The following is a 23163-nucleotide window of genomic DNA, read 5'->3' as shown; positions in this document are numbered from 1 at the left end:
GTTCCTTTCGCTGCTCCCGACTTGGCTGAGAGATAGGGACTTGGAGGAGGCGAAGGCGGCTGAGGCGGCTTTCTTTGCGCACCTAGAGACCTACCCTTTGCGAGTGATTGGCTATAAATCGTAGGGGACCGTCTAACCTCAGCAAAGCGTGCGTCTCCTGGAACCAGAGCTTCGAGTGAGGACCGTTCTGGGGAAATTGGGGCGGTTTTACTTCTCCCTCAACATTTTTCGTCAGAGACCACTAAAGAGGCCTCTCTGCAGGCGCCTTTAGTTTCCTCAGATTATAACCTTCCCAACTGCCCGCAGCGTCCAGTCTCCCCTCTCCAGCAAAATGGTGCTGGCTGACTCAGATGTCTGCGAGATTAGTTGTGTTATTTACTTGGCTTTCTGGTAAATTCGTGGGTAGTAGACTCGAAAAGAATTTTTTCTGAGCACTTGGGTATCAATATATTCATTTAAAAATCCGACTTTGCTGCCACTTCATCAGTTCTTACCTGTTCTTGAGAGACTGACATGCCACAATTCAGACTTCCATATTTCTTATTAATCGTAAGTGAAAATATATTTTTAAAGTCAGGTACACTGATTTATTATGTTAGTAACTGATTAGCATTTCCGTTAAAGTTTTGGAAGAATATTTAGCTTCCTCAGCATCTTTTTTTTTTTTTAATAAGAGAGATAAGGTGAGCTCTACTTCTAGAACTTGATCTGGATTAGAGCTGTCTCTTTTGTCCATCTTTGTGTCCAGATTCTTCATGGAAGAAACTTTATACAGAGAAAATGGCAGAATTACTAGTGTCTTCTAAATCAGTTCAGTTCAGTCGCTCAGTCGTGTCCAACTCTTTGTGACCCCATGAACCAGCCATTAATCCCACTAGTCCATCCCATTTTCATTCAAGAAATATAAGAAATGTCGAATAAAGACTATTAGTTGCCCAGTTCCACAGATAAATTGGAATGAATCCAGGTATGGTGGAACAAATCCAAATATAATAACTGGAATGGAAGTTACTTACTTTAAACTAAAATACTAGATTTTCCCAGGATCTCTTAAAGGAAAAATAAGATCAAATTTTTAAAGTTTTCCCAAGTAGACTTGCAGTGTAGTTTCACGGGATTATTCATAGCTTTCAATAACTTTCAGTAAGAGCTCTCCCCTTAAATTGTTTATGAATGAGTCACCCTGTATATGAGCTCTTTAGTTTCTGAAAGGTGGTTGGGAATCAGTTCCTACAGTGTTACTGGTTGCCAGCTGCTTGAATGTACCGGGCATCGGCATGGTACAGATCTCAGCAACACAACTCTGGCCTTGGACATTTCTTGTCTACTCTATCAGCATAGTGGCATGCAATCTGACTCTGAATTAAGAAGACTTTCACAGTAAGTGAATTCTTGGTTGAACTGTGATTAGATTGTAAGTGAAGGAAAAGAAAGTTAGTGACAGTTGATAAGAATCAGGAGTAAGTGACAAATGAAAACAAAGTGTAAGAAAGAAGAGTAATTATACGGTATAACTAAAGTTTGACCTGTTAACTTGGCCAAACCAAATAATTCCAATGAAAAATTATCTTAGGTATCTGAATTACCAGGGTGGGGTATTATCATCAAGTTAAATGGTTTCCTTTTTTGTATGTTCCATGCTTCTAAACTGTATTTTTGTAAAGGGTTCTCAAGAGGCTATTATATTATCAGAGAGGGTCAAGGAATTCTTCCTGGGTTCAACTGATTAAAAAGCAAACAAAAACAAGTTGACTATTCAGTTGTGTGGAGAGGCAGTTCAGTCAAATTATAAAACTAGAAAGACTCTTAAAAGGCTTTCTACTTGGATTCTGTAGCTTTAGGCTACTGTTCAGTCTGCTCATCCAGAAAAATAATTGTATTTCCTATTTTAAAACACGGCTAAAGTTTCAAGATTGCAGTTTCCTTTGATTGCTATTATAAGTTTAATCAGCCTAAGTTCTGTGCAGTTGATCAAACTCGATTTCTTTTATAGAGGAAATGAGGCTTGTTCAGAGTATGCCTCAGGGGTTCCTAGAGACTCAGGTGTGGGTAGCATAGCAAAAAAACTTTGGCCAGCTAGTTAATTTTATGGAAGGCGAGGCAGGATTAAACGACATCCGCCAAAGAATTCACTGAGACGTTTCACACATATAATTTACAACAAAAAGATGTGCAGTTTGGTAAGTAGACTTGTTAATTATTAGTCTCTTAAAATTATATTTGATCTTCTTATAATTAGGTTTTTACATGATACTTCTTGGAGTTCTGGTCTGTGGTATTATATAATAGGAAAAGATCCAATAACCAAAATGACAGTGGTGTTTTATTTTTTAAAATGATCCCCCTAGGTTAGTGGTTACCAAACTTACGCACACATAAAAGTCATCTGGGGGAGGTTGTTAGAATACAGATTATGCTATCTTCAGCCTAGCAGAAGAGTCTGATGCCCTTGGTCAGAGGTAGGGCTGGGAATCTTGCAGGTGAGTCCAAAGCAGCTCATCCTCAAACCGCATGTTGAAAATTTCTCTGCAGAATGGAAGATAACCATTTTCCTTATCCAAATAACTGTGTATTTTAGACTATTAAAGAGTCAAGTAAACATTTAGGAAAGAGTCTTTAGTTCTAGCTGAGGGTGGTAAGAGGGGCACCATTTCCAGAATCATCTAGAGAGCTTGGGAATCCTACTTCTTAAAAATATCTCCTGAAAGACTCCATCAATCTCAAATTCTGGGGTAATTCATACTCCTTTTAAGAGCATAATGTATACTGCAAATAATTCTAGATGTTACCTAATAAATCACTCCTTAATGAGACTCACTTTAACAGATAATTCAGGTTTTTTTCTTACATCCAACTGAGTTGAACAAAATTCAAGAGTATATTAATTGGTAATTGGGGATCCTGAGTCACTTCCATCTACTCTAAAACATTTGAACCAGTGGTAGAGGTGGGAAAAGCTTTGGGCAGTTGGGAGTAGAATAAAATGTTCTGAGGAATGTGTTGTAAAAAGAGGTGGGTGGGCAACCAGGACTATCAGATTCTTCATTGTGCCAGTGCAAGCCACCCTCTGGCCTTTGATCTTAATATTAATACTATTGTTGTTTTTGCTGTTTGCCACAGCCTTAGATTGTATATATATGACTAAGGCATAAATCCTTAGAAAGGCAAGTTCTATAGCTTCTAATTCTTGACTCTGAAAAGAATGAAACTTTATTTCTAGGATAATTGTATATGGCTGTTTCTTTTGTGGTCGCCTTGATTCATTTTTGGAAGATGAGGACATTGTAAACTAATTTTTTTCACCAATCTGAGAACCTTGAAACCAAGAAGCATTATTCCTGTTTCTTTGGGGAGGTGAATAAAAACATGAGCATGAGCTCATGGACATGGACTGTGGAGCAAACCTAGCTGACTTGAAATCTTAGCTTCAGTCTTTACTAGTTTTGTGACTTTAGGCAAGTTATGTAATTTCTCTGTGTCTCCATTTTGTCATCTAAAAAGTGGGGCTTAATGTAGAGAACCTACGTGGTAGAGTCCAGAAGATGTTTAATGAGCTTTCAGAATAGTGCTGGGCACAATAAGTTTTCAGTAAGAATAAGCTAAGTATTCTTTTTATTATTTAACTGTTAAATTTTAAATGTTTTAATGCTTTTAAAGCAGCTTTCATTTTCTTCATTTCCCCCTCTTTAACATAACTAAAGAAACCATTGTTTTCTAAATCAGAAGACTTTCCTCATTGTTGTAGAGAATCTGGATAGTATTTTAAATAATATTACCGTTATCCTTTCTAGTGTTTTATCACTTTGATTTAGAGACTTTTGCAGCCAAAAAAAAAAAATTAATCAGTCAATATATATTGTTTTATTCTGGAGAAACGGTGTAGGTACAAAACCAGCAGAGGCTATTACTCTGTTTTTTGGTCTTTGTTTTTTGGTAGTGGGGAGAGGGGAGATTCCCAAAAGTTAAAAGATATAGGCCTTTATGACATTACTACTCCCCAGAAGTTGTCAGGAGCAATAGGCAAGTCATTGGAGAAGAGACTGCTGTTAGAGAAGCCAGTAAGTCCCATGACTGGTTCAGTTCAGTTCAGTTCAGTCGCACAGTCGTGTCCAACTCCTTGCGACCCCATGAATCGCAGCACGCCAGGCCTCCCTGTCCATCACAAACTCCTGGAGTTTACTCAAACTCATGCCCATCGAGTCGGCGATGCCATCCAGCCATCTCATCCTCTGTCGTCCCCTTCTCCTCCTGCCCCCAATCCCTACCAGCATCAGGGTCTTTTCCAACGAGTCAACTCTTCGCATCAGGTGGCCAAAGTACTGGAGTTTCAGCTTCAGCATCAGTCCTTCCAGTGAACACCCAGGACTGATCTCCTTCAGGATGGACTGGTTGGATCTCCTTGCAGTCCAAGGGACTCTCAAGAGTCTTCTCCAATACCACAGTTCAAAAGCATCAATTCTTCGGCGCTCAGCTTTCTTTATAGTTCAACTCTCACATCCATACATGACCACTGGAGAAACCATAGCCTTGACTAGATGAACCTTTGTTGGCAAAGTAATGTCTCTGCTTTTTAATATACTGTCTAGGTTGGTCATAACTTTCCTTCCAAGGAGTAAGCGTCTTTTACTTTCATGGCAGCAGTCACCATCTGCAGTGATTTTGGAGCCCAAAAAAATGAAGTCTAACCCTGTTTCCACTGTCTCCCCATCTATTTCCCATGACTGGTAAAGTATTGAAATCATTTTACTGTTTGTTTTTTAACTTTTTATAGAACTATAGAGGGCAGGAAAAAGAGTTACTGAGAATTGAGTATACCAGTACTATTCGTAGCTCAGTTGGTACTGTCTGCAATGCAGGAGACCTCGGTTTGATTCCTGAGTTGGGAAGATCCCCTGGAGAAGGAAATGGCAACCCACTCCAGTACTCTTGCCTGGAGAATCCCATGGACAGAGGAGCCTGGCAGGCTACTGTCCGTGGGGTCGCAAGAATCAGACCTGACTTAGCGACTAAACCACCATCAATGTAGTTAGGTCTCACAGTAAATCAGCACATCCTTCCAAGAACACTAGATGGTGCCCTAAATTTGGTTTTGGGATTTTAAACTGGGAGATGGATGTCTTCGTTCAATAAATATTAGGTAATGAACAAAATGTTAAAAATCTCTGCCCTTGTGGAGCTACAGTTTAGTGGCGATGGTAGGAAGGACAATGAAATATAAACGTAATATGCAATATAAGAAATATAGTATATTAGAAAGTGGGGAGTGCTATGGAAAACAGGGAAAATGAGGTGAAGAGCAGTTTCAATTTTAAATAAGCTTGTCAGAGTGGACTTCATTGAAAAGGTGGCATCTGAACAAAAATGTGAAGGAGTCACTGGAATCAGCGATGGGGACATCTGAGGATAAAGTGTTTCAGGAAGAGAAACAAAGCAGGGTAGAGGCCCTATGCCCTAAGACAGGAGTGGCCTTTCTATTTGAAGGATTGCATAGAGATCAGAGTGGCAGGAAAGGGCTGAGCCAGGGTGGAGCAATCTGCTGGGGAGGAGGAAGAGGAGATAACATCATGTAAAGCCTAATGGCCTAAGTGAGGATTTTGACTTCTACCCTGATTTTGGATAAAAACACTTTTAATTGAAGTTGTGATTTGAAACAAATGTTGGAGAAGCTAGATAAACTACTGATATGAGATATCATAAATTATGCACAAATTAACATTGTCTTAAGTAAACTCAGTACTTTATGAAATATACTGATTTAAAGGAAAAATTATATGAGTGATTTAGCTAAGTCATGATCAAAATAATATAGGGTCAAAAATAATGTCTTAATAACAGAAGACAGTGAGTTCATATAAAAACAAGTGTATGGTTTTTCCTCTTCCCTTTCTGAATAATTCAGCCCTAAAGCCATTGTGTACATGCCCAGTTGCCCAGTCACATCCAGATCTTTGTGACCCCATGGTCTATAGCCCAACCAGGCTCCTCTGTCCATGGGATTGTCCAGGCAAAAATACTGGAGGGGGTTGCCATTTCCTCCTCCAGGGGATCTTCCCAACCCGGGGATTGATCCTGTGTCTCCTGTCTCCTGCATTGGCAGGCAGATTTTTTTTTACCACTTTAGGGGCTTTAGGAAAGCCCTTAAAGCCATTAGGTGGAACCAAATAAAGTAGGAGTCTATGCAGGGTGGTGAGACACGGGGGCCCAGAATTAGGTGCTGGATCCAGCAAGCAGGGGAGGGCATCCCCACAAAGGAGTGCCCTGGCGTACAGTGCCAGGACCTGTGCAGGGTGTCAGAGCAAAAGATGGGCAAAAATGGCATGTTGGTGGGGAGACAACCCCCATGCAATAGGATTTTGGAACAAACATGGGGTGAGGGCACCTGAGAGGGCTGTTTGGTGCTCAGGCTTGGTGAGGGCTTTTGTGCAGGCTGAGAGCTGGCTGCATCTCTGTGGGAAAGGGATGGAGGCAGTGGCAGTTGGGTTACATAGGGGGGTACATGCAATAGGTAAATATACTGAGGATAATAAAAGCCAGGTTTCTCACTGTCAGAGAAGGGAATTACAAATACTACAAATACTGTATGGGAAGGGGGAAAGTTAGAATGGGCCCTCTAGTGCTAGATTGGAATTAGAGGTATCCATGGGCTTCCCTGGTGGCTCAGATGGTAAAGAATCTGCCTGCAGTGAGAGAGATCTGGGTTCGAACCCTGGGTTGGAAGATCCCCTGGAGAAGGGCATGGCAACCCACTCTAGTATTCTTGTCTGGAGAATCCCCATGGACAGAGGAGCCTGGCAGGCTACAGTCCATGGGGTCGTAAAGAGTCGGACATGACTGAGTGACTAAGTACAGCACATGTGAACTCACAGGTTTCAATACATGTATAGGGGTAAACTGGATATAAAGTGTGTATATGTCACATACCTGCATTTATTCCCTACCTTTTTCATTGAGAAGGCCTTTGAGCAGAGATGCCCCAATAACAGTGGATGCACATCTGAGTCCGTATCTTGGCTTCCAAACACCATTGTTCATTAAAAAGAAATAGGACTCCTCGGAGAAATGGCTGACTCTAGGTCTGGAGCAAGAAAAGAATAAGATATACTTGAGACACCTTCTGCTAGGAGGTAGAAAGTGCTCAAAAATGATGTGTCAAGGGACTCCCCTGGCAGTCCAGTGGTTAAGACTTCCCCTTCCAGTGCAGGCGGTGCGGGTCCAGTCCCTGGTCAGGGAGATCCCACATGCCTCACAGCCAAAAAACCAAAGCATAAAACAGAAGTCACATTGTAGCGGATTCAGCAAAGACTTTAGAAATGGCCCACATCAAAAAATGATGTGTGGAAAGAACACAAGTCCGCTTGAAGGGGGCTTCCATTAGCCAAATCAGGGGAAATTTCAGCATCACAATAAGTCATGCGATTATAACTCCATAAATACAATAGAAAACCATATTGATATAAATAAATGAATAAAACCATTTGTTGCAAAGTATTTGCATAGGCTTAGAAATAACCTCACCAAAAAAAATACTACATTATAAAGGGGGAAAGAGTAACTTTCTAGTGGGAAAACCCGGCAGACACCATCTTAATCAAATGCTGAAAGTTAAAATTACCAATAATGAGACTAATCAAAATTATATGCTACCTGATAGGAAATAATGAGAATACAAATCAGTTCTGTGTCATCCCCTCAGAGATCACAAGGAAACATGAAACAAACCCTAACTGAAGAACTACTGAAAACACTGATGAAATGACAGCTGCCTTTTAAAATTATAACCATTTACAAATATATATTTACTTTAAGTCAATTCCACTAATATCTGAGTTGCTAGATTGTAGAAATGTTATTTCCAGTTATCTTCTAGTGCTAAAATGAGCTCATTTGTTCATGTTATACGTGAACATGAACAGGTTATATGTGTGAACTGTATAGCAATAATGTTTACAAATCCAGATAAATTCTCCTACAGTGTTTTTAGAACCTTTATTATTTAAATTGCATGCTGCCAATTTTCATTAGTTTTTTACCTTCTCAGTCTGGAGAACTCTATTTTCATTCTGAGGTAATTCAGTTTGCTAAATACTTTGTCATTTGTTTATATGATTAGAAACACAATTTTCAAGTGGTAAACTCTCTTTCACCTCTTCTTCTTCGGTTAATGATGTGTGAGTGCATGCTAAGTCACTTCAGTTGTGTCCAACTTTTTGCGATCCTATGGGCTCTGGCCTGCCAGGCTTCTCTATTCATGGGATTCTCTAGGCAAGAATCCTGGAGTGAGTTGCCATTCCCTCCTCCAGGGGATCTTCCTGACCAAGGGATTAAACCCCCATTTCTTGTGTCTTCTACATTGGCAGGCAGCTGATATCATTATCCATTTGGTCACAGAAACTAGAAATGTGGGAATCACAATTACTTTCTCCCTCTTACTCCCCTCAACAAACAGACACACACACAGACACACACACACCCCAATACCTATACCTAATTGGCCTTCATTATGTTGCTTTTCTCTGACCTTTTCTTGAAACATCTCTACCTGAAGACTTCTCTGAAAAGCCTTCTGTTAACATTGATAATGGTAATAAATGATAGCAAATAATTTACATAACATTTACTATGTGTCAGGGATTATTTCAAGGGCTTTGCAAGGATTGATCTCATTTGATCCTCAATTATACCCCATTTAATTATAGAGGAAACTGAGGCACAGAGAGGCTAAGTTACATACCCAAGGTCAAATAGTTAAAAAGAGGCAGTGCTGGAATTTGGACCCAGGTAGTATGACACCAGAGTTGGGCTCTTACCACTCATCAGTCCTGTTCAGTTTCACTCAAGCTGATTTGGGCCACTTTTTGCTCCCATGCACAACTTGTGCATAAATCTTTATTATTTTCTTATATTGAAATTTTGTATTTATTTATCGGTGTTCTTAGAAGAATAAGAGAATTGTGCTACTTGTATTTATGAAAGTAGAGAAAATGATGAACCCATGATATTATATTTTTATTCATTAGAGACAATGAATCCACATATACCCATCACTCCAATTCAGCCCTTACCAACATTTTACAACACTTGCTTCAATTATCTTTCTTTTCTTTCTTGTTTTTCTGAAGTATTTTATTAGTTATTTTGGGCTGTGCTGGGTCTTCATTGCAATGTGTGGGCTTTCTCTAGTTGGGGCGAGTGGGGGCTGTTCTTCCTGTGGTGGTCAGGTTTCTCCTTGCGATGACTTCTCTTGTTGCAGAGCACAGGCTCCAGGTGTGCAGGCTTCAGCAGTTGTGGCCTTGGTCTTAGTTACTCTATAGCATGTGGGCTTGTCCCAGGCCAAGGATCAAACCAGTGTCCCCTGCATTGCAAGGCAAACTCTAACCACTGGACCGCCAGCAAAGCCCTTCTGAAGCATTTTAAACTAAAACCCAGACATTCTGAAATTTCACCTATAAATATTTAAATAGAATCTTTTAGAGGACTTTTAGTAAATGTAACCCTAATCACATCATGACACCTAACAAAATTGATGTTAATTACTACCTTCTTAATCATGAGTTTCTTGAGGGCAGAAATCATTTCATCTCCTGGCTACCTAGTACATCCTTGTACATACTGGAGTTTAATAAATGTTTGTTGTGACTTAAACGTTTGTTTTTAAGTTGATAAGAAAACCATGGCATTTATCCTCCAGAAACAATGTTATAGCTGACAATCAGGTTCTCAAGTTAACTGACAACTCTAATTTAATCTACAATGATTAGATTAAGTGACACTAACGTGTAGGCCTGAGCCCCTGGAAGCCTTAAATCCTGAACTATTTTATCTTTGATTACTGAGTCTAGGGAAATCCTGAGTCTAATTTAACCTAGAACTGAATTTTCTTGTCCTCAATGTCAATCTGGGGAAGACATAAAGACAGGGGCTATAGTGGGTGGGAGTGTTCATTGGTAAAGATTTCTTGGAATGAAATATGGCAGAATTCACAAAAAGCATATTCTTTTTTTCTTCACAATAAATTTTTCTTCACAAAGAAACTTTTTCATGGAAATACTCCTGCCTATGTGCTAAGAAGGTATTCATTGTTTGTTAGAGTTTAAAAAATTGGAGACACCCAAGTGCCGTTATCAAGGGAAGAGTTCAATAAATTATGATTCTTCCACTTACTGTAGCATCAGGCAGCTGTTGAAGCATGAGATAGAGCTATATGTGCTTATGTCATGTCAGTGTGGGGGAACCACACTGCAGAACAGTGTGTGTGTCTGGCTCCATGTGGATAAAATGTGTGCAGTTACCTACTTATGTCAAGGCATTCTAAAAGATAGGAAGGAGCACTAAACTGTTAATAGTGGTGGCCAGTGGGTTGGACAGTAAAAATGGGATAGAATTGAAGGAAACTATCATTTTACTCTATGTACCATAGTAAATATTAAATGAATTTTTTAAAATCAAAAGGCATCAATGTTTTAGATAATTTTATATCAAATTTTTAAAACCAAGAACTTGATATATACAAGAGGCACTGTACAGAAAACAATTTTGACTGGTTTGAAAATGTACAAATGTGAAACTATAATCTTTTGAGATTGAGAAAAGCCTAAAATGTTTTCTAAATGATATAAATAGAGTGAACTTTTCTACAAATCTTTATTTAGTATCTTCTATTTGATGAGTACTGTGATGGTTGCCAGGAGGGACAGAAGTATGTATGAAATAATGCCAACTCCCTGGTGGCTCAGATGGTAGACTCCACCTGCAGTGCAGGAGACCCGAGTTTGATCCCTGGGTTGGGAAGATCCCCTGGAGTAGAGAAGGGCAACACACTCAAGTATTCTTGCCTGGAGGATCCCATGGACAGAGGAGCCTGGCGGGCTGCAGTCCATGGGGTCACAAAGAATAGGACACGATTAAGCGGCTAAAGCTTATTCTTCTTTTAAACCTTGTAACCACTGAGGATTATACGATGTTTTTCAGGTAATAGCAAAGGCTAATTGCCTTAGGAATGACAGAGTATCACAGACATGAATTGTGCCTCAGGATTTTAAAATTTTAAGGTCAGATTTTAAATGAATCCCCCACAAGTAGCTAGTGGGAGCCTACTGTATAGCACAGGGAGCTCATCTTGGTGTTCTGTGTTGACCTAGATGGATGGGATGGATGGGAGGGAGCTTCAGGAGGGAGGGGATATATGCATGCATATAGCTGATTCACTTTGCTGTACTGCAGAAACTAACAGAACATTGTAAAACACCTATCAGTTCAGTTCAATTGCTCAGTTGTGTCTGACTCTTTGCAACCCCATGGACTGCAGCATGCCGGGCCTCCCTGTCCATCATCAACTCCCGGAATCCACCCAAACCCATGTCCATTGAGTCAGTGATGCCATCCAACCATCTCATCCTCTGTCATCCCTTTCTCCTCCTGCCCTCAATCTTTCCCAGCATCAGGGTCTTTTCCATTGAGTCAGCTCTTCGCATCAGGTGGCCAAAGTATTGGAGTTTCAGCTTCAACATCAGTCCTTCCAATGAACACCCAGGATTGATCTCCTTTATGATGGACTGGTTGGATCTCCTTGCAGTCCAAGGGACTCTCAAGAGTCTTCTCCAACACCACAGTTCAAAAGCATCAATTCTTTGGCGCTCAGCTTTCTTTATAGTCCAACTCTTATACCCCAATTTAAAATAAGGAATCCCCCATCTCACTTTTATTGCATTATAGTTACAGAATGTCATAATGTCTATCTGTGGATTACCCTGGAGTGATATATAAGTAGTTCATAGAAAACTAGGAATACGCTTACACATTAAGAAGCAATGGCAACAATAGCAAACACACAACATTCACTTGTATTTACAAGTGTCTCCTCCTCCTAGTCTCATCTATCCATCCATCTGTTTATTCATTTAACAAATATTAATTGAATGTCTACTTTGGCACTTTTCTAGGGGATACTGAAGATGTTAACAGTAAAATCTAAAGTCTTTTATATACTTTAGAAAACACATTTAAAAATTCTGAGGGTCTCAAATAGAACAGTGTTTTTTCTTATGCAGAAGTAAGAGGCTAACGTCATGAAGCGTTGCTAATTGCATTTCTTTCTTATGCTCACAGCCTGGTTTTCTTTCTTATTATACTCACAGGCTGGTTTTCTTTCTTGTTGTGCTATGACTGGTTTTTTGAAAACTCTGTCAAAACATCTAAGACATTGGGCATTTTTCCTGATGGTTAATGATTTGAGATTTAGTTGAAATACATACTTAGAAAATGTTAGCAAAGCCTGAGTTGATTTACAAGTTACTAGAGCAAAATAAAACATAAACGTCTCATTTTTACTTCATCTTGTACGTACAGATGTTTAAAATATAGACTTCCAATTTTACAATTCCTATAATCTCTTTTCAATGTCAGTGTGTCAGGCTTTTGTTTCTTATTTCAAAATAAATGTTGAAAGATATTGAGCATTGATTATATGGAAGATTTCACAACCCTTTTCTTGATTGGTATATTTCGATGTTTATATTTTGAAATCATTGGTAAAGATGTTATAGTGGCCATTAATTAGCCATAATGTATTATCCTTTTTATATGTGTCAACCTTCAGTTTGCTAATATTTTAAAGTTTTTGTGTCAGTGTTCATGAGAGGTATTTGTCTATGATTTTTTTTTTAATTTTTTGTTATCAGGGTTATTCAGACCTCATAAAACAAACTTAGAAGGGTCTTTCCCCTTCCATTTTCTGAAAGAGTTTGTTTAAGATTGGTATTTGTGTAAGATTTTCTTTAGATGTTTGATAAACTTCACCAGTGAAGTTATCTTGGCCTGAAGTTTTCTCTGTGGGAAAGAATTTGATAGCCAGTTCTGTTTCTTTAGTAGATACGTAGCTAGTCATATTTTCCATTTCATGTTGTTTCAGTTTTTGTAATCATATATTTTTTTTAACATTCTTGCCTATTTCATGTAACCTACTGAATTTACTGGTATAAAGTTGTTTATTATATTCTTCTTTTTTTAATGTTGATATAGTCTCTATAGTGGTATCACCTCTTTATTCCTAATATTCGTAATTTGTGTTCTATCTTTTGTTCTTGTCTCCCTACGCGTTCCCCCTTCTCAGTTTTTTATGATGGAGCTTTTTAGATAAATTATCTAGTGCTGCGTAAATCACCCAAAACTTAGTGGTTTAAAACAGTAGTGTTCATTTAATACCTCTCACTGTTTCTCTATGTCAAGAATTCAGGTGTAACTTGGATACCCAGTCCTGTCTTGTAGTCTCCATTAAGATTGTGGTCAGATGTCATTTGGGGCTTTAGTCATCTGAAGGCTTGAATGGGGCTGGAAGATTGACTTGTCAAGTGGCATATTCACATAGCTGGCAAGTGGATGTTGACTGTTGACAGGAAACTTCAATTCCTCTCCATGTTGGCCTCTATACCTATCATGGTGGCTGCCTGCATGTGCTTGCTTCTCTTTGATTGTGAGATTATATTTGCTTAGTTTTAATCTGTGGGAATTTTGTGACCTAAATTAAAGAGGCTTTCTCCCAGAGAGCATTTGGTCTGCTTTTGCTGGGAACCAATATTAAAGTGACCTCAAGTGAGAATCTTCTGTTCAATTCCCCTACCTACTACTAGCCTGAGGGTTAGAATCCTGGTTTCAGTGATGCTAAGGATTTTTGCCCTTGTGGGTTACCTCTTATTTATCATTTGTCTGCTGATCGCTGCTCCCAGTTCTGAGTTCAATTCTTGGTTGTTGGGTTTTTACTGTTTCGTGTGGTGAGGAAACAAAATTTCCCTTACTTGTTCAGATCTCAGCATTGCACGTGGAGATATATTTTATACAAGATCTAATTGTTTTGTAGTGAAAGAGTCTTTCAAGGAATATGGCCCAGCGTATTGCTGTAACAGAAATATCTCATTCATTCTCCAGTTTACTTCAAATTTGACTTTTTTTCTCTACCCTTCCGGCTTGCCAAAGTTGACAGTAACTCCCTTGTTAACAAATCTGTGGATACATTTCTGTCTTCTTTTTACCCAGCCTCTTAGCAGCATTGACACAGCTGATCATTCACTTATTATTTCATCTAGTTTTAGCTGAGCACAGTTGTGGATGCTGGAACAACCAGAACAAACAAAAATTCTAAAGATAAGAAACAGGCAATAAACAGGAAACAAGATAAACATATAATAAGACAAAGGGCAGGAGAGAGGGCATCAAGACTCCTGAAATTTTTTAAGGGACTGAAAGAGTAAGCCTTATTGGAAAAAAACTGTATTTAAGGAAATACTTGAAGGAGGTAACAGAGTAAGTAAACTGTGAGAAAATGTGAGGGAAGAACATTCTAGGGAGTGAAAACAGCCAGTGTACAGGCCTGAGGCAGAACTGTATCTGTGTTTTCAGGAAGAGGTGTGGCGAGAACAAAGTCAGCATGGGAGATGTGATGAACCATAAGATCAGATCAGGAAGGGGAGCTGGCAGATCATGTGACACCCTGTATAACACTATAAAGACTGACTTTTACTGAGATGGGAAGCCATTTTTTGATCAGAATTGTGACATGAACAGATATGTTTTTAAATAATCCCTCTTGCTGGCTACTGTGTTGATAGAAAACCATAAGGGATCAAAGATGGACACAGTGAGACCACTTAGATATTGTTATAGCCATCTTTGTCCTTGATCCTTTTTCCCTCTCTTGGGTCGATTATCATATCTGCAGATTTTTCCCTTGGCTTATACTACCTGTTTCCTTCTCTAGTTCCTTCTCCAGCAATCTTCTCCAATTTCTAAATATTGAAATACATCAGACTTGGTCTTAAGATCCTTCTTGTGTCTAAGGCCATTTGCTGGGTGATCTCGTACAAACCTCTGGCTTTTAATGGTTTTAATACATATGATTTGTGCTAGTGATGCACAAACTTAGAGATTCAACCCTGAGCTCAAACTCGTAAATCCAGTAGCCCACCTGCTATCCAAACTGAAACTCTTCATTTCTCCCCAAACCTTTCCTCCCCTAGTCCAGGCTTCCACACCCCAATAAATGACACTACATTTGCTCAAGCCAAGAAACAGTCATCCTTAATGCCTCTTTCCTTCATTTCTACCAATCCACCAGCAAGATGTGTTTTCTGTTCCCACATGAAGGAGCTGTTTCCTCCACAATGCTGTATGTCAGATAACCTCAGAAATCTCAGTAGCTTAATAAGCAATAGATATTTATTTTTCTCACCCATGAAACTGCAGGTCAGTTGGTGTTTGGCTGAGTTTGCCTGCTTTTGGCCTGCTGCAGGCTGCAGGATGGGGTGGGGTCTCCTTCACGTGTGTTCATTCTAGGACTTAGGCTGAGAGGCAGCAGCTGCCCCACGGATGACCACACAGTGATGTCAGAAGCTCAGGAGGGCAAACCAGTCATATTTCAGGCTTCTAGTTACAACACTTGCCGTTGATTGAAGCAAGACACATGGACAAGCCCAAAGCTGAGGGTTGGGAAGTACACGGTATCCACAATGAGGCCACAGCAAGGGGATAGCTATATAATATATTGTGGGGATGAAAGAATTGGAACTAATTATCCAATTACTTCATCTCCCACAGCCTCCTAAAGAATTGTACCACTTCCCAGATCCACTGTTAGCCATCATCTCTTGCCCTGGGACAGTTATCTCTCTTCTCATCATACCTAGAACAATGCCTTGTATTAGTATATGCTCAGTAAGAATGTAGTGAATAAACAACTCCCAGCTGATCTTCAGTTTCACTGGTTACACTCATCACTCTTCAGTCTCTTTCTATGTAGCAGCCAGGATGGGATTTTAAAACTGTAAATCCTATCTGTGCTATAAAGAGAAATTTATCTGGTCTCTGTCCCTGGTTCCAGACACACAGCTACTAAATTTCTTGGAATTTCCTGAGTAATAAGAGTGATAGGAGCATCTTTTATTCTAATGACATGACTCTTGGTGGGCTTCTCAATAGCTTCAAGATGTGGGCTGGTCACAGGAAAGACCATACCTAGATTAGAGGCTTGTAACTTTCAGCCACACCTCCCAACCTCAGGGGAGGGGAAAGGGACTAGAGATTGAGGTCAGTCACCAGTAGCCAATGATTAATCAATCTTGTGTATGTGATGAAACTCCATAATCGCTTCTTGGCCTTTTGGCTAAGATCAAGTGTGAAACTCCATAAAAAAAACCCACTGAAAAAAGATCAGGATTCTGAGAGTTTCCAGGTTGGCAAACACATTGAAGTGCTGGGATGGTGGTGTGCCCAGAGAGGGCGTGGAACCTCTGTGCCCCTTCCCCCACACCTTGCCCTACACATCTCTTCCATCTGTTCCTGAATTGTATCTTTTCTAGTAAATGTAAACAGCATGCCTTCTTGAGTTGTGTGAGTTCTAGCAAATAATTGAACCTGTGAAGGGGAACTCTGAATTTACTGTCGGTTAGTCAGAAGTGGAATGTGAAGTCAAGTTGGCCTTAGAAAGCATCAGTACGAACAAAACTAGTGGATGTGATGGAATTCCAGTTGAGCTATTTCAAATCCTGAAAGATGATGCTTTGAAAGTGCTGCACTCAATATGCCAGCAAATTTGGAAAACTCAGCAGTGGCCACAGGACTGGAAAAGGTCAGTTTTCATTCCAGTCCCTAAGAAAGGCCATCCCAAAGAATGCTCAAACTACTGCACAATTGCACTCATCTCACACGCTAGTAAAGTAATGCTCAAAATTCTCCAAGCCAGGCTTCAGCAATACATGAACCATGAACTTCCAGATGTTCAACTGGTTTTAGAAAAGGCAGAGGAACCAGAGATCAAATTGCCAACATCTGCTGTATCATCAAAAAAGCAAGAGAGTTCCAGAAAAACATCTATTTCTGCTTTATTGACTGTGCCAAAGCCTTTGACTTGTGGATCACAATAAACTGTGGAAAATTCTTCAAGAGATGGGAATACCAGACCACCTGACCTGCCTCTTGAGAAACCTGTATACAGGTCAGGAGCAACAGTTAGAACTGGACATGGAACAACAGACTGGTTCCAAATAGGAAAAGAAGTACGTCAAGGCTGTATATTGTCATCCTGCTTATTTAACTTATATGCAGGGTACATCATGAGAAATGCTGGACTGGAAGAAGCACAAGCTGGAGTCAAGATTGCCGGGAGAAATATCCATAACCTCAGATAGGCAGATGACACCACCCTTATGGCAGAAAGTGAAGAGGAACTAAAAAGCCTCTTGATGAAAGTGAAAGAGGAAAAAGTGAAAGTTTTTGAAAAACTTTTTTTTTTTTTTTTTTAAAAAAAAGAGGAAAGTGAAAAAGTTGGTTTAAAGTTCAACATTCAGAAAACTAAGATCATGGCATCTGGTCCCATCACTTCATGGGCAATAGACGGGGAGACAGTGGAAACAGTGTCAGACTTTATTTTTGGGGGCTCAAAAATCACTGCAGATGGTGATTGCAGCCATGAAATTAAAAGACACTTACTCCTTGGAAGGAAAGTTATGACCAACTTAGATAGCATATTAAAAAGCAGAGACATTACTTTGCCAACAAAGGTCCATCTAGTCAAGGCTATGGTTTTTCCAGTGGTCATGTATGGATGTGAGATTTGGATGGTGAAGAAAGCTGAGTGCCAAAAAGTTGATGCTTTTGAACTATAGTGTTGGAGAAGACTCTTGAGAGTCCCTTGGACTGCAAGGAGATCCAACCAGTCCATCCTAAAGGAGATCAGTCCTGGGTGTTCATTGGACAGACTGATGCTGAAGCTGAAACTCCAGTACTTTGGCAACCTCATGTGAAGAGTTGACTCATTGGAAAAGACCCTGATGCTGGGAGGGATTGGGGGCAGGAGGAGAAGGGAATGACAGAGGATGAGATGGTTGGATGGCATCACCGACTTGATGGACATGGGTTTGAGTAAACTCTGGGAGTTGGTGATGGACAGGGAGGCCTGGCGTGCTGCAATTCATGGGGTCGCAAAGAGTCGGACACGACTGAGCGACTGAACTGAACTGAATGGAGTCAAAAGTACAAGTGGCCACCTGGGACTTGTGAGTAGTATCTATAGTCTTGGTGGACTGAGCCCTTAACCTGTGGGGTAGTTAGGGTCAGAATTGAATTGTAGGATACCCTGTTGATGTCTACAGAGAACTGGAGAATCGCTGGTGTGGAAAAGCCCATATACATTGGGTGTCAGAAATGTTGTGAATAAAAACAACTCAGACTGTCATATTAATCCCAGCTTAAAACCCTGCCCCGGGTTCCCTTTGCCCTTGAACTCCTTACCACGGTCTTTATAGGTCTTTATGAAGGCATCCATTATCCAGCCAGGCCTGGCTTTCCAAACACTAGCATCTGGTACCACTCACTGCTCTCTGGCTAACTGCCCTTTTCCTCCTCAAATATTCCAATACCTTTCAGCTGCAAGACCTTTGTACTTGCTGTTCCTTCTGACTGGAATGAGCTTTCTCAAGATCTTGGCATGCTAGCATTCTCTTATCCTCAGCTAAAATGTCACCTCCTTAGAGAGGCCTCCCGGACCATCAATCCTTAAAGACCCTCTTCTCACTCCACCTCCGCCCCCATTATGTTTCATCACCACCACCTTGTTTATTCCTTTCAGTGAGTTTATCGCTCTCTGAAATTACCTTGCTTTTGTTCATTCCTAATCCTAGAATGGTGTCTGACACATGTTAAGTGCTCTGTAAAAGTCTGTTGAGTGGATATATATTAGAAAACATTGCCTCCACATTTTTAAAGAAACTCTTTGCTATCTTTTATTTTCATATATTCATCCAGATGTCAGATGGTATTAAGTCCACATAAAATCAACTCAGGATAAATAAAAATATTGCAGTGTCTGTGTTGATGAAGAAGAAATTGGGGACTGGAGTTGCTTCAGCCTGTGTCGTGGCATCCTGCAGTGTGTGCCTCTAGGGCCCTAGTCTGTGGGGTCGAAGGTCTCAGTAAGGCTGCCTTCTAACTCGCTTAGTGAAGAGCCAGCTTTCCTGGCTCATCTTTCCTCTTTTTCTATCCTCATCACTGGTTAATGTACAAGATAATTTATTTATTAATATTTACAATCATTGTTTGTCACCTGTCTCACTGCCCGCCCCCCCCACCTCTGCCACCACCGTGAGCTTTGTGGGCACATGAAGGCAAGGATCCTATTTGGGTTTTTGGGTACGCAGTACATGTTCTTCCGTTTGTGGGATGAATCAGTGAGTGAATGTTTCAAAGGAAAGGAAAGAATCTGGAAGGTCCTGAATCAATCTCTTTCTCCGGGTCGCTCCAGAGTAGGGGAACCCCCACCATTGCACTGTTTACCTTTCCAAGACACTATAGGCAAAACCTCCATGAGGTATATATGTTTACCAGTTCATTCATTGTCAGAATGGCTTTACTTGTATATTTATAACTCCATCTTGTGTGCATATTATGTTTTGTATGTGAATTCTTTGTTCACACCGGAGCTCATGTAAGGAGGAATTTAGCTTGGTATTTATGACATTGTGATAGGAAGTGACATCACGATAGGGCAAAATCTGATAAAGTTCCTCTCTGTCCTGTAGAGGCTATTTCCTCCTTGAGGACACACTACTTTTCTTCTTCCCACAAGGAAAGCCCAGTAGTTGTTTGAATGCTGGATAAAACTGAACACTTAAATTTATCATCAAGAAGGTATTAAAAGAAGAGGAGCAAAAGAGTACAAGAACTAAAAGTGTTACAACTTTGGTGAGAAGTGGCCACTTCAGAATCTTCTCATTTAGCAGCTATATTTCTCTTTTAATTTCACATTTTCTTAGGATGATGAAATGAAAATATTTTGTTCTTGGTTATTTTTCACAAGTCGTCTTGTCCTCATGAGAACCATCCAGTCTCTCAAAATATCAACAAAATTTTTTCTTTAAAAGATAAACTATGTATTTTTCTTTGAAACAACTGATGGGAGAGAAATTCTTCCTTTAGTTTGAATAGTCATACTTTTAAGTTGATTGGAGGTAGTTATATATGAATCTTCATATTAACTTGTATCTCATTTAAAATAAAAGATGAAAGAAGAGAATTAACTCATTAATTATTTATAATACTTGGTGCAACTGTTCCTTGTGAGTTAATCCAGGCACTTGGAAGAAAATTACACTCAGTGTTAATAACATTGCCAACCTTTTCCAGTATGCTGCTCTCCAAATACTATTGTGTTTTCACTGACAACAGTCACTATTACATATGCATGTGAAAAACAGGCATTTTCATCAGAATTACTGTAATAGCATTAAGAGATTATTATTTTTCCAATTTATTTGGGAGAAAATTCACTTAAATTAGATTATTTATTACTTGACTGCTCTTCTGTCTTGCCTGTATGTTAGGTAACTGGAGTCCATGAAAGTATAAACTTCAGAATAAAAAGCATGATTTTATACATTGATGATTTCAAATAAAAGAGGAGTGCTAGTCTGTGTGCATCATTTCTTTTGAGAAAGTTAAGTCCGCGTTCTGTTTAGGAGAGATAACACTTTTTGTCCCTGTAGGTGGCCCCCGCGGTGTAGCCATTAGTTGCTAATTACTTGCAAACAAATAAACAATTAACTCCTGGAGCTGCTGGCTGGGCCAGTGTGCATTGACATGCTAAAACTTTCTGAAACAGGATTTTAATTAGTGACGTTCTAAATCCAGCCCCCTTGTCAGCGGAGCAATAAGGTGAACTGCAGGAAGGTCCAGCCCCGGACACGTGGGGCAGAGCCAGCCAGGGAGGCTTGGAGCTGTTGCTCTGTGCAGCCCACGCAAGGATGTCTCCTAGCCTTCAGGAAGGTGCTCGACTTGGGGAAGGCAAACCCTCACCCTGCCCCTTTTCAATTGAGAGTATCTTAGGACTGGACCAGAAGAAAGACTGTGTTCCATCCACGAAACCCCACAGGCCCTGGGCTGACACCTGCAGCTCTTCAGGTATGCCACAACTTAATTTTTAAATTTCTTTGTTAATTTGTTTAAAGTGTTTAATTTGGCCTTTTTTCTTTTTTTCGTATTACATAGACTTAGAGAAAAGCTTTCCTTTCATCCAAGTACATAATTGAAATATTTGGCACTTTTAATGCCTCCATCTGAGTGTTATGGGAAATAAAAAGAACATTGGCCTTAGATCCAAGTAGGTATGAAGTGCGCTCAAGAGAAATGCCAGGAGCCTTCATTTACTTCAGAAGAGCTCTGGGTTTATTTGCCATATCATATATTCTAAATGTTCTCACTGAAGAATCAATGACACACAGAGGCCAGAATGTGTTCTCTGTCAGCAAGACAGGGCTCTCATTTTTGTTTGCTTTTTGGATTTTGGTCTTCTGTGAAACCTAGAAGAATTCTACTACGAAAGTGAGAGACAAGTTTCTGAGATTACTTCTTATACAACTTTGTAGAATATAGAATTGGGCACCTAAAATGGGATTTATTTTTTCTCTTTTTAGAGAAAGAAGTTAACCTATGTCTACATGTCCCCACTCTTCCCAATGGGATCTCATTACCTCAAACTGTGGATCACTCGGTGCAGGAAGAAAGTATTTTGAAATACGAAGATTACTTTTCACCCTCAGAGAGACTTTCTTTGAAAAGAGAGTTGAGTTGGTATAGAGGCCGAAGACCCAGAACTGCTTTTACTCAAAACCAGGTAGGAAGTTTTTTCAGCCAATAATCTTAATACAAAGGCTTTAACTGATGCCCTGTTGGGCAAAAAGCCCATCCACTTTGGGATCTCAGTTTAGAAGCCTTATTAATGAAACAATAGACCATATCTCTCTCTCTCTCTCTCTCTCTCCTTTAACAGTTTCTGGATAGTCATTTAAAAAAAAAAGCTTACATATTGATTGCCCAAGATTTGAATGCAGTTATTTTGCTATACAAATTAAAGTTTATTTTATGATGAGACCAAAGATCAACATTTTAAATAATTATTTCCTTATTCTTAGATTGAAGTGTTAGAAAATGTCTTTAGAGTAAACTGCTATCCTGGCATTGATATCAGAGAAGACTTAGCTCAAAAACTGAACCTAGAGGAGGACAGAATCCAGGTAAATTTTCAAACTTAGTTATTACTTCTGGCAATGAAAATGTTAATAATAAAATAACATTTCTGAGGTCTGTTTTATCTTCCCTTAATTTTAGATCTGGTTCCAAAATCGGCGTGCAAAGCTGAAAAGGTCCCATAGAGAATCACAGTTTCTAATGGCAAAAAAAAATTTCAACACAGATCTCCTGGAATAAATAGAAAACTAAACATGTGGAATTATCTTCCAGTTGCAGAACATGAAGAATTAATGGAAATATCAAGTGTTGAAAATGTTATGTTTTCTGTGTTTAATCTGAGTATTGTCATTTTAATTGGAAAATATATTGTAAATACTTACTATTATAACATGGTACCTGTTATACATGGGCACTGTTAGTTATAATAAAGGCCTTTCCTATATATTTTAATAAACATTTGCAGAAAAAGCCAGTTATTTTTGGTGAACAAATTTAATCAAAAAATTAATTTGTTGAAATCAGTAAACTCATAGCTAATTGACTCTACAACTGGATTCCATTTACAAAATAATTCAAGTCAAATAGTCTGAAGAATGGCACAAAGATGTGATTCATTTCAATAAGTTCAAAATGCATTTTGAAATGTGATTATACTTAATATAGCATATGATTTATTCATGAATCTTTTGTTTCTCTTTATTTCTGGCATAAAGCAGTGAGATTTTCTCACCATATATCAATACAAATCCTTATAGCACTCTAGTTTCAAGTTTTTATTCAGCAAAGTTATTATGCCAAAGTAGAGATGTAAAATCATCAATCATCTTATTCATGCCATTAGTATTGGATTGCGCAAAAGAATTGAGCTACAAATAAATGCAAATTGTAGTTATTTTTCTAGTCCACTCAATATCATGCTTTACTTTCATTCATCAAAATGAGAATGATCATCTGACTTATATCTGTTTCCAGTTAATCACCTGTATGTTTTGTTACAAACAATACGTTGACTGAGGAGGTAGGATAACTGTTCTGACATTATCACTGGAAATAACCAGGGCACTTTCTGGGACAAAAACTGTATTTTCTTTGCATTTGCCATGGTTCCCGTCAGTTAAAGACAGGAATAGAATAAGATGCATCACAAGGGAGTCC

At 39.3% G+C, this 23163-nt stretch overlaps 1 protein-coding gene across 2 annotated transcripts; it reads left to right on the top strand.

Moving 5' to 3' along the window:
- Positions 1 to 22: 22 nt before the first annotated feature.
- On the top strand, positions 23 to 22526 carry HESX1 (HESX homeobox 1). 2 transcript variants are annotated; one of them, XM_043443242.1, is made up of 5 exons: positions 23 to 175; positions 20671 to 20940; positions 21453 to 21652; positions 21951 to 22052; positions 22147 to 22526. In XM_043443242.1, exons 2-5 carry the CDS (start codon positions 20784 to 20786, stop codon positions 22243 to 22245), a joined length of 558 nt encoding a protein of 185 aa, XP_043299177.1. In that variant the 5' UTR covers positions 23 to 175; positions 20671 to 20783; the 3' UTR covers positions 22246 to 22526. The 2 variants fall into 2 exon arrangements, with proteins under 2 accessions (XP_043299177.1, XP_043299178.1); XM_043443243.1 differs by having other exon boundaries at positions 20642 to 20940.
- Positions 22527 to 23163: the final 637 nt, after the last annotated feature.

The sequence above is a fragment of the Cervus canadensis genome, chromosome 22 (genome assembly GCF_019320065.1).
Source record: "Cervus canadensis isolate Bull #8, Minnesota chromosome 22, ASM1932006v1, whole genome shotgun sequence".
Lineage (NCBI taxonomy): Eukaryota > Metazoa > Chordata > Mammalia > Artiodactyla > Cervidae > Cervus > Cervus canadensis.
The sequence above is the reverse complement of the archived record's forward strand: the minus strand, read 5'-3'. Positions and strand labels throughout refer to the sequence as shown.

Excerpts from the sequence above, each read along its gene's own strand:
- HESX1 (XM_043443242.1), top strand. The coding sequence starts at position 20,784 with ATGTCTCCTAGCCTTCAGGAAGGTGCTCGACTTGGGGAAGGCAAACCC. Across the intron at positions 20,941-21,452 it reads TGACACCTGCAGCTCTTCAG|AGAAAGAAGTTAACCTATGT; the intron begins GTATGCCACAAC and ends TTCTCTTTTTAG. Across the intron at positions 21,653-21,950 it reads CTGCTTTTACTCAAAACCAG|ATTGAAGTGTTAGAAAATGT; the intron begins GTAGGAAGTTTT and ends CCTTATTCTTAG.